Source organism: Scomber japonicus, chromosome 5 (assembly GCF_027409825.1).
Source record: "Scomber japonicus isolate fScoJap1 chromosome 5, fScoJap1.pri, whole genome shotgun sequence".
Lineage (NCBI taxonomy): Eukaryota > Metazoa > Chordata > Actinopteri > Scombriformes > Scombridae > Scomber > Scomber japonicus.
In genome coordinates this window covers 6277414-6290559 of record NC_070582.1, presented here as the reverse complement: position 1 = coordinate 6290559, position 13146 = coordinate 6277414, and the positions used below count along the sequence as shown (strand labels likewise).

The window sequence follows — 13146 nt, the reverse complement described above, 5'->3', positions numbered from 1 at the left end:
ATCTTTTCAAAAAGGAAGTGGATGTGGAAGTTGCCCTAAGTATTGAGGATGTGAAAAGAATGCAGACATAGAAAGTACAGTACTGTGTGTGTAAACATGCAGGCTTAATCATAAAGAAATCGAAACTGCATTTTTCCAATAAGCCCATTTATTTACTTGTTTGTGTTTTTCATGATGTTTTAAGAGTTATGGAGGGTGATGATGATGAAGATGACATTAGTCGAAAAAATGACGTTTTCCAGATAAAATTTGCCAATAGTGGAGTTTCCTCATGGATTTCCACTTTAGTAAGGGTTCTTGTAGGTGTGATCCATGATGGCCATCAGAGCCAGCCAAGTCTCCTGGGCAGTGGGGATGATCTGACTAGCGGGCAGGATGAAACCGTAGCGACCGGTGTCCCTCAGCTCGAAGGTGTAGGAGTACTTGATGCCCTCCTCGTAAGTCCAGTCAACAGTGGCACCGCTGGCTTGGTCTGCAAATGAAGCAGTAATTGTTGAGAGGATTATACTTCAGGTATGAAATAGTCAACATTTGTTGGGTATATTTCAATGAAGCCATTAGTATATATAGAATTTAATCCATGATCCATGTTTTTCTTGCTGTAATCATTCCTCCTGTTCATACCAACCATTAGAAGATCCTCCCATCGTAATTTCAATGTAAGTGATTGGGACAAAAAAAGGTCTTTCTTTTAAGCAAAAATCCATTTAAACATTTATGTAAAGAGAATATGAGGCTTCAGCCATGTGAGTTAGTCAAATAAAGTGAATATTTTCCATAGTTACAATCTTTTTACGTCAAACATTTCTTTGCCTTGCAGCTGCTTTAATAAAATAAAAAAAATATCAGACTTTAGATTCATACTTGCATACTTGTACTGTTGTTATGTTGGCTGGATATTTATTTTACATTGGACCTCATAACTAGGTGCAGATCTTGTTACTTTGGGAATTTGAAACACAAAGCTTCAATAGCGGTAAGTAAGAAAAAGTTGGTTTAATGCTCTGTGCTGGAAAACATTTATTCGGATCTTGATGACAACAACTTCTTGTTTGTATGGAAGTTGAATACACTAAGTTGCTTTGGACAGTTAATTAATCTGTAGTTCGTCTGTTTAATAGGGGATTGAAGTATAACCACTACTAAAAGATGTTAATAAGTATTAGGTGGGATGAAGTAAAACAGTTTATAACAGTGTTATATGTTGCTGAAACTTACAGATGACTTCGTAGATGCTTCCATATGTGTAGCGAGTACCGTACAGGGAGGCAAGGTCAGTGATAGCCTTCTTAGCCAGAGCGTGCTGCAGAGAGAGATGATCACATACAGATGATTGTTAACAGTTTCTCATGTGTTACATTATTGTTGTTGTACTGTATATTTTTACATTTCTTACATTACAGGCAAACCAGCACAGGGACTATAAAACCACAGAACCAAGAGAAGAGATCAACCAACTAAAATTCAGAGTAAAGAAGTCAAAAAAGGCAAAAGGTGTTTTTTACCAGTTCAGCCTGGTCCTTGGCTGGAGCTCTGGTGTAGCCGTAAGGGTACAGGAGCATCTGGGAGTAGGAGTGGATGGAGAGGAAGGCCTTGATGTTGCCATGGGACTTCACAAAGTCCACAATAGCCTTGATCTCAGACTCAGAGTTAGGGCTGGGTCCATGGTAGGTCTCTGAGCAGGGGTTGCTGCTGGCGCCAGCAGCTACACATAATGAAAACAGGATTAGAGAAATGGCAAGGGAAATAAAGGATTGCTGTAATCACTGGTCGTGGGCATTATAGAAATAAACTGCCATGGTGGCTTAGGGTCTTATGTCATTTGCATTGCTTCCTGAATAGCATTTTGTGTCAAGTCTGTGCAATTGTGTTGCCATTTTGGCTTCAACTTTTTTGATGTGTAGAATATTAAAATTATAATATATAAATATTGGTGCAGGAAACACATTTTATTATTTCTGAATCTTTTCTATTTTTTTCATTGGTTATTTCTTGTTTAATACCGGGTCATTTTCCCTCTTCTGAGTATGGTATATGTATATTGTCTATATTTTATTTAACTTCTTTTTATTGTAACTTTATAACTTATTTTGAATATGCATAGTTCCCAATTTTAATCAGTTTAATTTAGTTTTTACTCACTTGGAACAGTTAGTGAGGCATTTCACTACACATTGTACTGTGTATGAATGTGTATGTGGAAAAAAAAGCAGGTATTGCTTCACATTTAGGGCTCTATATAGTGAAAGAGGCATCCTTACTTCCAAAACCAACTGCCCAGTTCCTGTTGGGATCAACTCCGACACAGCTAGATCCGGGGTTGGGCTTCCTGGTCTTACGCCACATACGGTTCTGGAAACATCAGAGGAAGTTATCAGTTTGTTTCTTATTTTTATTCACTGGTTCTACTGTATATATTTGATGTACATGAACATATAATATAAAAAGGTTCTCAAATTCACATATTTCTTACTGCAAGAGAATTTTGGAACCTACATAGGGTTAAGAAATCCTTACATGAAGTAATATCTCATCTGGATATCATCAATAAAAACTGAATATGAATGGAAATTACTATCAAATCAGTAAAAAGTTGTTTGCTATGTGAGACTTACGCTGGTGTGGGTGTATTCATAACCATCAGCGTTGGTCACAATCTCCAGGAGGATGTCCATGTTGTCGAGGATGGCGGTGAGAGCAGGGTCACGGCCGTACTCAGTCACGATCTAAATGTAAAGCACACAAGTTTCAGTGTAGATGATCAGTGGTCAGGAGCTGTAGAGACAGTGAGGGGAAATTAAACCCAACCTAGGAGTCATTTAAAGTACCTTCTTGGCGAACCAGGTACCACTGGCCGGAGTGATCCACTCTCTGGCGTGGATTCCAGTGTCGATCCAGATGGCAGGACGGTTAGTTCCACCGGTGCTGAACTATGAAACAGAAAAAGGAAACATGCAGTTGAACATTATGCTATCCAATGAATACATGAGCAAACTTATTTCATAAATGGTGCAATTCTAAAGATTTGTTAATCAACATTAACACATGCATGAAGGAAATGCTTTACTTACAGTACTACTCTCTATGAAGTACAGTATTATAGCCATTATTCCTTTCATTTACCTTGAGCACATTCAGAGGACGACCTTCGTAGCTGTGACCAATCACAATCTTGCTGACCAGGTTGGGATTCTCAGCCACCAGCATGTCCTGGAAACTGTAGATCTAAAACAAAGACAAAGTCCTGGTCTTTTAGTAGAAGCCAAATCATCAGTGACAGCTTTACTGTCATAAAAAAGTGCTGATTGTCCTCAGATCAAAGTCAAACATAATGGAGGTAAAAGAACCGAAGAAAACAGATTTTGAATGCATGCAATCAGGGCTATAGCAAAAAAAAAACAATGGAAATGTGTCCAGAACACAAAAACTGGAACGTTTAAAATCTCTTTCTAAATTTTACAAAATGTCACTCACAAATACCCTGAAGTACCCCTTGAAATTTCTAAATCTTCATTTTACATTAGAACCAATGACTATATCAAAAGAAAAGTACATAGTGTACAACAGTTGTACTGTGTGTACTCACATCACTGATGCTGTGGTATGTGGTGTAGTCGTAGCTGTCAGTGTTTCTGGGCTTGGCGACACGAGCAGCAGATTCCATCTCCTTCTGCTCTTTATCCAGCATCATCTGCAGGCCAGTGCCACCATTTATATTTAAGTTAGACATCAACCATTTAAATCCATTAGTTGGTTATCTTAAATTCTGCTTCTACTTGAGCCTGGACTTGAGAATCCAGGATGTTACCTCATACCTGAACGTCTTTAATCATGACGGAGTACTTGATGCCCTGGGTCTCCAGATGGATTTTGACAGACTGAAGGCTGTGGAGGGGAACTCTGACATCTACAGGAGTAGATACAGTGGTCACGTCCCTCCAAAAGTCCAGCTGAAAGAAAACACAGTTATCAAGCAACAAATTCAGTCAAATAAACAATAAACTGTCTGTTCAGTGTTTAAAGTGCTTAACCCTCCTGTTGTCCTGGAGTCAAGGAAGGAAGCGAGGAAGAAGGAAGGAAAGAAGGATGGAAGGGAGGAAGAAGGAAGGAAAGGAGGGAGGAAGGAAGGGAGGAAAGGAAGGAAGGAACGAAAGAAAGAAACAAGGACAGAGGAAAGAAGGAAGGGAGGAAGGTGGGGGGAAAGGAAAGAAGGAAGGGAGGAAGGAAAGGAAGAAAGGAAAGAAGGAAGGAAGGAAAGAAAGAAAGAAGGAAGGAAGGAAAGAAAGAAGGACAGAGGAAAGAAGGAAGGGATCAAGGGAGGGGGAATGAAAGAAAGAGAGAAGGAAGGAGGGAGGAAGGAAGGAAGGAAGGGAGGGAAGGAAGGAAAGGAATGAAGGACAGAGGAAGGTAGGAGGGAGGGAGGGAGGGAGGAAGGAGAGAAGGACAGAGGAAAGAAGGAAGGGAGGAAGGTAATGGGCAATTTGACCCGGGAGGACGACAGGAGGGTTAAAAACAAAGTTGCTTGTTATATTAAGAAAGAGACAAAGATAATAAGGAAAAGCGATGTAACTTATTTGAAACTTGCATTGAAACAAATCTAATTTTAGAGTTTTTTTTCAGATGATCGTAGCTGACCTCAAACTCGACCATGTCCTCCATGTCCTTAACAAGACGCAGCTGGACATCAGTCTTTGGAAGAATGCGAAGGACCTGATGTCTGTAATATATAAAAAATATCAGACTTAATTATTAGGTAAAGTGTATGTATTGCTATATTTCTATTGTTAAAATGTGTTTTTTAGAAGGACTAGTATAATCCAAAGCAAAGTAAATGTGACAGCTGATTCAAAACAAGTCCTAGGACCAAGGAAACAACGATTAAACTTTTAGGATTTGAAATATCTGACTTAATAATATGATATGATAAATGATACTCCTCAGCCATTATAAATGGCCAATATGATTTATTGTTATGGGATGTATTGCTATATTTCTATTGTTAAAATGTGTTTTTAGAAAGACTAGTGCAATTTAGCAGTTGCTTTTAAATCCAAAGCAAAGTATATCTGACAGCTGATACAAAACAAGTCCTAGGGCCAAGGGACCTAGTCAGGAGAGAACAACACAACAAAGTGCCAAGTTTGAGTATTATAAGACCACCAGGCAGTCCAAAGAAGCTGTTGCATAGAAGAAGTATTATGTTTTGTATTTATGTATAGTTTTTTTGTTCAGTCCATGATATGCAGAGATGTTTGCAGAAGGTCTTTAAGGTGCTGGGTCTACAGGTAAAACATACAATTATTTTCAATTACACCCTACAGTTCCACCAGTGAGAGGACTTAAGAGGCCCACTTACCCCTCAAACGTCTCCTTGCCGAAAACGGCCACGAACAGCGCGGCGAACACTAGCAGCCCCCTCATCATGACCAACGATGTGAATCTGCCCGGGCTGAACACTGACTTTTATGGCCAAATGTGCCGGGCACTTGTCCAAACTATGACCTTGCTTAAGGTGATGGAGGTGTGTGAACAGCTGGTCCTGTTGCCACACCAGCCTAAAAATACCAGATGAAAAGTTGCACCATGAACTCCATGAATGTTTTTGACACATCTGAAGCTGTGTTCAGTTGATCAATGTCTGTTGGGTTTAGTTTTAGTTTATTTTGCTGTATTACATACGTACATATCCTGACAGTCAAAAGTTTAGACATACTTTCTCATTCCAGAAAATGGGGAAATGTGAGTTGTTAACCCTTTTTAAAATTGTAAATAGTGAAAAATGCCCTTCACCTGTTTATAGACCTCAAAGCAGCATCTCCAAATATGAATCAATTTATAATTATATAAAAACATCGAAAAGAGTTCTGCACAGTGTAAATGACTAATAAAACACTTTCTTGTTGCTATAATATTTGTTTCTCAAGATTTTTTTTCTTTTTTTTTAATAGAAAATATCCTTGTCAACAAATTAGAATTTTTACCTTCATTTTAACTTAAATGTAAAAATAATATTAACATATCAAAATAGAATATCACTGCTCAACAGGAAGTCATGGCCTGGCCACACTGTTTGAACTTCATCCTTTATTGCATTCAATTTAAATGACGCCAATAAATAAATAATTTTATTTTTCAAATTATATGTTCAGTTATTATTATTTCACTTGTAAAGTTAAAACACAAAACACACCCTACAAATCCACCAGTGAGAGACCTTTAGAGGTCCACTTACCCTTCATACGCCTCCTTGCCACAAACAGTGTGGAAAATGCAAGCAGCCTCCTTCATTATGACCAACAGTGTGAATCTGGCAGGTAATTATGGTTTCCAACACAATTTATTTTCTATTTTTACTCTAAGATATTCACTCTTTCAGTTTCAACATCATTTAAAACAAGTGTCTTATTTGAATGATTACCAAAGGTTATATATTTTGTTTTACTTAAATCCTGTGTAAGTTTATTTGCATCAAACCAACTCTTTAGCTTTTTCAATATTTTTTTCCACTGTATCCAAAAGTTGTTACAAGTTGTCCCCACAACAATATAAACATGTATATCATCTGCATATAGAATCGTTTTCAGTGTTTTGGACATTTCACTTTTATTATTTATGTACAAAATAAACAGTAATGGTCACAACACTGATCCCTGAAAAACCTCCCAAGTGACCTTCAGTAATTGTGATTTGAAATTTTCTATCTGAACATACTGATATCTATTCTGGTTAGCCAGCATACTTCTAATTATTAGAGTATGAAATGTGAACAGGATCTTATTTTGTTGAATAACTGTTTTATTAAAAGCACCTGAACTACTTCCCTTTTAGAGAGAAATGACTTTAATTCAGCAGGATGTAACATAACGACCTCTAATTCCCAACTGGCCCCATTCAATTCAATTAAAATACAAAAACATGAATGAAAAGAAGATGAAAATGCCCTTGGAACAGGACTGGTGAAGGAATGGTGAGGTTTTTATAATTATCCTTACTGTATATGTGTAGCTGATGCTTGTATCCACAATGACTTAAACTAAATTGAACTTTGAAATGTTTAATATGAGAAATATTCATATATAATCTCTTTAAAAAGGAGCCGGATGTTGATGTTTCCCTGAGTAAAAGAGATTTAAAGGATGTGAAAATTATGCAGACATAGAAAACACAGTACTGCATGTGTGTAAACATGCAACAAAGTAAAAGACTTTATAATAATCATAAAGAAATGGAAACTGCATTTTTTTTGTAATGGACACATTTATTTGCCTGTTTGTGTTTTTCATGATGTTTTAAGAGTCATGGAGGATGATGATGAAGATGACATTAGTCCCAAAAAATGACATTTTTCGAGACGAAATACACTAATAGTGGAGTGGAGTCTCCTCAGGGGTTTAGTAGGGGTTCTTGTGGGTGTGCTCCATGATGGCCATCAGAGCCAGCCAAGTCTCCTGGGCGGTGGGGATGATCTGACTAGCGGGCAGGATGAAACCGTAGCGACCGGTGTCCCTCAGCTCGAAGGTGTAGGAGTACTTGATGCCCTGCTCGTAAGTCCAGTCAATGGTGCCACCGCTGGCTTGGTCTGTAAATGAAAAAATATTATACCCCAAATATGAAATCAGCAGCATCAGATGGGAATATCTCAGTGAGGCTTTCAGCTATATGGAGAATTTCTTTTTTTCTAATTTACAACTATGTGCTAAAAGGTCTAAAACAAAAAAAGATTCATGTTAACTGAAATTAATGCTTGTGATTACATCTAGTTCTTGCACCTATGGAAGCTAAATGCAGTGCAAGTTGCTTTGGACATGTGTGAGTAATATATCATAATTCAAAGTTAGTTAATCTGTGGATGCTCTGTTTATTAGTGGAAGTACAACCACTACTAAAATAAATAATAAGAGGAAATGATATTTTCTGATAATGAGTATTAGGTGGAATTAAGTAAAAGTAGTTTATAACCGTGTTGCTGAAACTTACAGATGGTGTTGATGATGCTGCCGTATCTGTAGCGAGTACCGTACAGGGAGGCAAGGTCGGTGATAGCCTTCTTAGCCAGAGCGTGCTGCAGAGAGAAATGATCACATTCAGATTATTCTTCATAGTTTCTCATGTTTGTCCCTGTGCAAACCACAGAGCTCAACCAACTAAAATTCAGAATAAAGAAATCAAAAAAAGGCAGAAGGTGTTTTTTTACCAGCTCAGCCTGGTCCTTGGCTGGAGTCCTGGTGTAGCCGAAGGGGTACAGGAGCATCTGGGAGTAGGAGTGGATGGAGACAAAGGCCTTGAAGTTGCCATGGGACTTCACAAAGTCCACAATAGACTTGACCTCAGACTCAGAGTGAGCCCTGGGTCCACGGTAGGTCTCAGAGCAGGGGCTGCCACTGGCTCCGGGTCCTAAAACAATGGAAACAAAATTAAAGAAATAGCAAGGGTATTAAAGGATTGCTGTAATCGCTGGTCATTATAGAAATAAATTGGTGATGTAGTAGATGCTAATACAAATAGTCCAAGGCTCTCCATAAATGCCAAATATACATGTGTAGGTTTAGAGCTACTGTAAACAAATATGGTGCCTTGGTATCAGGGAAAGACTTTACCTCCAAAACCAGAATCCCAGTTCCTGTTGGGATCAACTCCGACACAGCTAGATCCGGGGTTGGGCTTCCTGGTCTTACGCCACATACGGTTCTGGAAACATCAGAGTAACTTATCTCAGTTATTTTTATTATTTTTTATATTACTAATTTACCGTTGTCTTGTAGACATCAGTATTTCATCAGCTTCTTTTTCTCTTTTGTTTCTTTTTTTCTATGGTTATCAACATTATTATTATAATGTAACTGATATAAATCTACTGGTTCTACTGTATTTGATGCACACAATATAAAAAGGTATGCAATAGTCAGATTCACATATTTCTTATTGCAGGAGTAATGACATTTTTGGGACCTACATAGGGTTAAGAAATCTTTCCATTAATCAATATCTCATCATAGATAGATATCATAGATAAAAAAAACTGAAGATGGCAGCCTATATATTTTATAATAATATAAAATCAGTTGTTTGTTTCTATGTGAGACTCACGCTGGTGTGGGTGTAGTAGTAGCCATCAGGGTTGGTCACAATCTCCAGGTAGATGTCCATGTTGTCGAGGATGGCGGTGAGAGCAGGGTCACTGCCGTAAGCAGTCACAATCTAAAAGTAAAGGACACAAGTTCCAGTGTAGATGATCAGTGGTCAGAAGCTGCAGAGACAGTGAGAGGAAAGAAAAAAAACCTAAGAGTCATTTAAAGTACCTTCTTGGCGAACCAGGTACCACTGGCCTGAGTGACCCACTCTCTGGAGTGGATTCCAGTGTCGATCCAGATGGCAGGACGGTTAGTTCCACCGGTGCTGAACTATGAAACAGAAAAAAGAAAACAATAATATTCCATCCTATAAATGAGCAAAAAAATCTAAAGTACAGCATTATAGCCATTATTTCTTTCATTTACCTTGAGCACATTCAGGGGACGGCCTTGGTAGCTCTGTCCAATCACAATCTTGCTGACCATTTTGGGATTCTCAGCCACCAGCATGTCCTGGAAACTGTAGATCTAAAACAAAGACACATCCTTTGGTTTTATTATTCAGTACTAGTTGAACAAAATTTGAAAAATGCCAAATTCTAAATTATAGAAATGTCAAATACCCTGATTTGAAATGTCTAAATCTTCATTTTATACATTAGAATCAATGATTATATCAAAGGTATTAAGTGAATGTTGTTTTAGGCAGAAGTATACTTGTTTACAGGGTTTATGTACTCACATCGCTGATGGTGTGGTAACTGGCGAAGTCGTAGCTGTCTGTGTTTCTGGGCATAGCAACACGAGCAGCGGATTCCATCTCCTGCTTCTCTTCATCCAGCATCATCTGCAGGCCAAATCCATCAGTCAGTTATATTGAACTGGTCAGCATTTGAAATTAAATTCTGCTCCTACTCGAGCCAGGACTTGAGAATCCAGGCTTTTACTTCTTACCTGCAGGTCATTAATCATGACGGAGTACTCGAGGTCCTGGGTCTCCAGATGAATTTTGACAGACTGCAGGCTGTGGAGGGGAACCCTGATGTCCACAGGAGTAGCCACATCACTCACGTCCCTCCAGAAGTCCAACTGAAAGAAAACACAATCATCATGCAAAGTCAAATCAAGTGTCTGTTTATTGTTGAAAGTAGTGAGAAGCTAATTGTTTAAGAAAGAGACAAATGAAGACAATTTTCAGATGATGTTGACTAACCTCAAACTCGACCATATCCTCCATGGCCTTGATAAGAGACAGCTGGACATCATTCTTAGGAAGAATACGAAGGACCTGATGTCTGTAACAAAGAGTAACATCAGAGTTTTACAACTTTTTACTCAACTGAAGAGCACAAGCTGAGATGATTTGTGATCCACTCATGGTTTATTTCCCAGTGTGGCTTTTATTATCTATATAAAGCTGAACTGAATACGTCATATTTGGTGGCCTCAAACAAGGAAACGAGGGGTTTTACCTTTAAAAATGAAGATGTCTAAAGGACTTAATCATTACACAGATAACTTATGTTAAAATGTGCAAATCTCATCCTCTTAGTATCTGACAGGAGTGTAGATTATAAATGAATATGCTGCAGGTTTAATCATATTCAGCTGGGTACTGGGATTTAGTCTTTTCTTAAAGATCGAGAGGGACTCTACAGATTTAAAGAATCCAGAAATAGTGTCCCTGTAACTCTAAGTCATTCAGAGAACATCAGAGTCAGTGGATTATTCTTCAGCGGGGGATTGTTTTAGAAATTTGGCTGTTGATTGAAAGTTGTCCGTGTTTCATTCACCTCCATTGTTTTAGGTTTGGAGGCACAAATCTCAGAGAACAATATGTTAAAATCTGGATAAATAAATCCAAATATAATTTAGGAGAACTGGCCCTTTAAAGAGTCTACTTATGCTGATACTATATTGTCCTCTGCAATGTGTTTCCTCTACTAACTTTGTAAATGTTACGTTCCTGAGAAAAATACAAATCGTTGCATTTAATGGATGATTTCAGGTATTTAAACAAGCTTTTGTTGGTTGTAATTTACTGGATGGAATAAATTTAAAAGAGGCCAATAAGTTCACATATACAGTTCAATTACACCCTACAAATCCACCAGTGAGGCCTACTTACCCCTCAAATGTCTCCTTGCCGAAAACGGCCACAAACAGCGCGACGAACACAAGCAGCCCCCTCATCATGTCCAACAATGTGAATGTGGCAGGGGCAAACACCGACTTTTATGGACAAATGTGGCCGGGTTACGTGTCCAAACCACGACCTTGCTTAAGGTGATTGAGGTGTGTGAACAGCTGGTCCTGTTGCCACACCAGCCCGAAGATACCAGATGAAAAGTTGCACCATGCACTCTTGTTGTTTTTCACACACCTGAAGCTGTGTTCAGTTGTGCAAAGAAAGAAGAAAGTTGATCAATGTGGGTTTTAGTTTTGGTTTATTTTTGGTTTATTTTGCTGTATTGGCATTCATAACAGACACACTTTCTCATTTCAGTGAATGGGGAAATGTGTCCAAACGTTTGACAGGTATGAACATTACAGCAACATAAAGAGTGTGAAAAAATAATGGGGCTTAATTATTTTCATATTTGTTCAATTGTTTTATTGCAAATAGTGAAAAATGCCCTTCACCAGTTTATAGACCGAAATGTAGCATGTTCAAAGTGTTTGTTTTGTCCAAAACATTCAATTTACAGTTATATAAAGCACAGAAAAGCACTGAATCCTCACATTTGAGAAGCAGTCACCAGAGAATATTCTAATAAATGACCTTATTGATTTATCAAATTGGTTGCCTTTTTTTTACAAATTGTCTTTTATGGCATCAAAAATATTTGCTTTTAAAGATGTGTTTTCGGGGTTGAGCATAGCCCAGCGGGTAGAGTGCCCGCCCCATGTGTTGAGGCCATAGTCCTCGTTGCAGGCGATCCCGGTTCAAATCCCAAGCCGAGCGGTCTTATCCTGCAGGTCATTCCCCCTCTCTCTGCCTCCTGTTTCCTGTCTATCTCCACTGTCCTGTACATTAAAGGCAAAAAAGCCCAAAAAAAGATGTGTTTTCACTTTCACTCTAACCAAAATGTGTTCATTGATACATTTTGTACTTGTTTTCCTGTTTTGTAATGTGGATAGTTTCTGAGAAAAATAAAAATAATTAAAGGTGCAAGCAGCGATGAACGGGCCCTCGCCACCCCATGCATGTCGGTTTACAGATACAATACGGCTTCGTGCTGGTCAGCGCTCAGGCCCTAATAATAATGCAATGACGCAATACTAGGTAATTGTCCTATCTCAGTTAGCATTAAGTGCTGGTCTGAAGTCTGTTGACAGCTCAAAATAGAATCTCACTGCTTAACAGGAAGTCACGGCCGGCCACACTGTGCTTCAACTTCGTCCTGTTTGTTACTGTTTGGGCAACACTGTAATCAACAAGCAACTTCAATGAGCTCAATTCAAACCAGCTGTCTGGGTTACATGCCCTCATGCATGTGGGCTGGGAGGACAAAGCTTTCAGACACAAGAAACTGAGGGAAAGTAATGGATATCTGGTGCTTTTGTAGTTTCTTTTCAAAATAAGATATCCACCCAAAAATGTGACGCCTACACTAAGAAACAGAAGACCTGCATGAAACACTTACTTGACATAAATATCCAATTTTCGCCTTATACTTCTCAGAAAGTCACATTTTAGTGAGTATAGTCAATGGGAATGTTTAAATATTGACCAACAGACATCAGATAACATTATCCGTAGTTTTGACACTAAAATCTAACTCTTTCCTCGTATCGATCAAATGTCCTTATGAAAAGATACCAGCGACACATTTAAAAATGTACCTATTTAAAGCCAGTTCATATGATAGCAAAGTACTGATCTTTCCATTACTCACTAAAACGACCTCTCTCCTCTGTTTATGTCCCAGAACCTGCGAGTTTGTGTTATGCAACCCAGCTGATAACGACGTTGCAGAGGAAAAGTAAAGAGACAGAAATTGAGTCAAGGTGTGGAAAACACCTGCTGGAGAGTTTCCGTTTCACACAGACTTACAGTGTGTTCGTCCACAGC

The 13146-nt window shown here is 38.5% G+C and overlaps 2 protein-coding genes across 2 annotated transcripts; both read right to left on the bottom strand.

Moving 5' to 3' along the window:
- Positions 1-257: 257 nt before the first annotated feature.
- Positions 258-5424, bottom strand: LOC128358578 (carboxypeptidase A1-like). The gene is made up of 11 exons (XM_053318911.1): positions 5357-5424; positions 4636-4717; positions 3816-3950; positions 3587-3691; positions 3124-3225; positions 2829-2930; positions 2616-2726; positions 2262-2352; positions 1506-1705; positions 1219-1303; positions 258-472 (listed from the first exon to the last, which is right to left on the bottom strand). Exons 1-11 carry the CDS (start codon positions 5422-5424, stop codon positions 285-287), a joined length of 1269 nt encoding a protein of 422 aa, XP_053174886.1. The 3' UTR covers positions 258-284.
- A 1967-nt stretch (positions 5425-7391) lies between these two features.
- cpa5 (carboxypeptidase A5) lies at positions 7392-11441 on the bottom strand. The gene is made up of 11 exons (XM_053318960.1): positions 11200-11441; positions 10285-10366; positions 10026-10160; positions 9814-9918; positions 9498-9599; positions 9300-9401; positions 9088-9198; positions 8598-8688; positions 8195-8394; positions 7978-8062; positions 7392-7579 (listed from the first exon to the last, which is right to left on the bottom strand). The coding sequence occupies exons 1-11, from the start codon at positions 11265-11267 to the stop codon at positions 7392-7394; spliced, it is 1269 nt and encodes a 422-aa protein (XP_053174935.1). The 5' UTR covers positions 11268-11441.
- Between the last annotated feature and the right edge of the window lie 1705 nt (positions 11442-13146).

Bases quoted from the DNA above. Each gene is read 5' to 3' on its own strand.
- LOC128358578 (XM_053318911.1), bottom strand. From the start codon at position 5,424: ATGATGAGGGGGCTGCTAGTGTTCGCCGCGCTGTTCGTGGCCGTTTTC. The intron at 2,353-2,615 runs GTAAGTCTCACA...TGATGTTTCCAG, and splicing joins ATGAATACACCCACACCAGC to AACCGTATGTGGCGTAAGAC. The intron at 473-1,218 runs GTAAGTTTCAGC...CTTCATTTGCAG, and splicing joins AAGCATCTACGAAGTCATCT to ACCAAGCCAGCGGTGCCACT.
- cpa5 (XM_053318960.1), bottom strand. From the start codon at position 11,267: ATGATGAGGGGGCTGCTTGTGTTCGTCGCGCTGTTTGTGGCCGTTTTC. The intron at 9,199-9,299 runs GTACTTTAAATG...CTTTACTTTTAG, and splicing joins GTACCTGGTTCGCCAAGAAG to ATTGTGACTGCTTACGGCAG. The intron at 8,063-8,194 runs GTAAAAAAACAC...TTCTCTCTGCAG, and splicing joins CCAAGGACCAGGCTGAGCTG to CACGCTCTGGCTAAGAAGGC.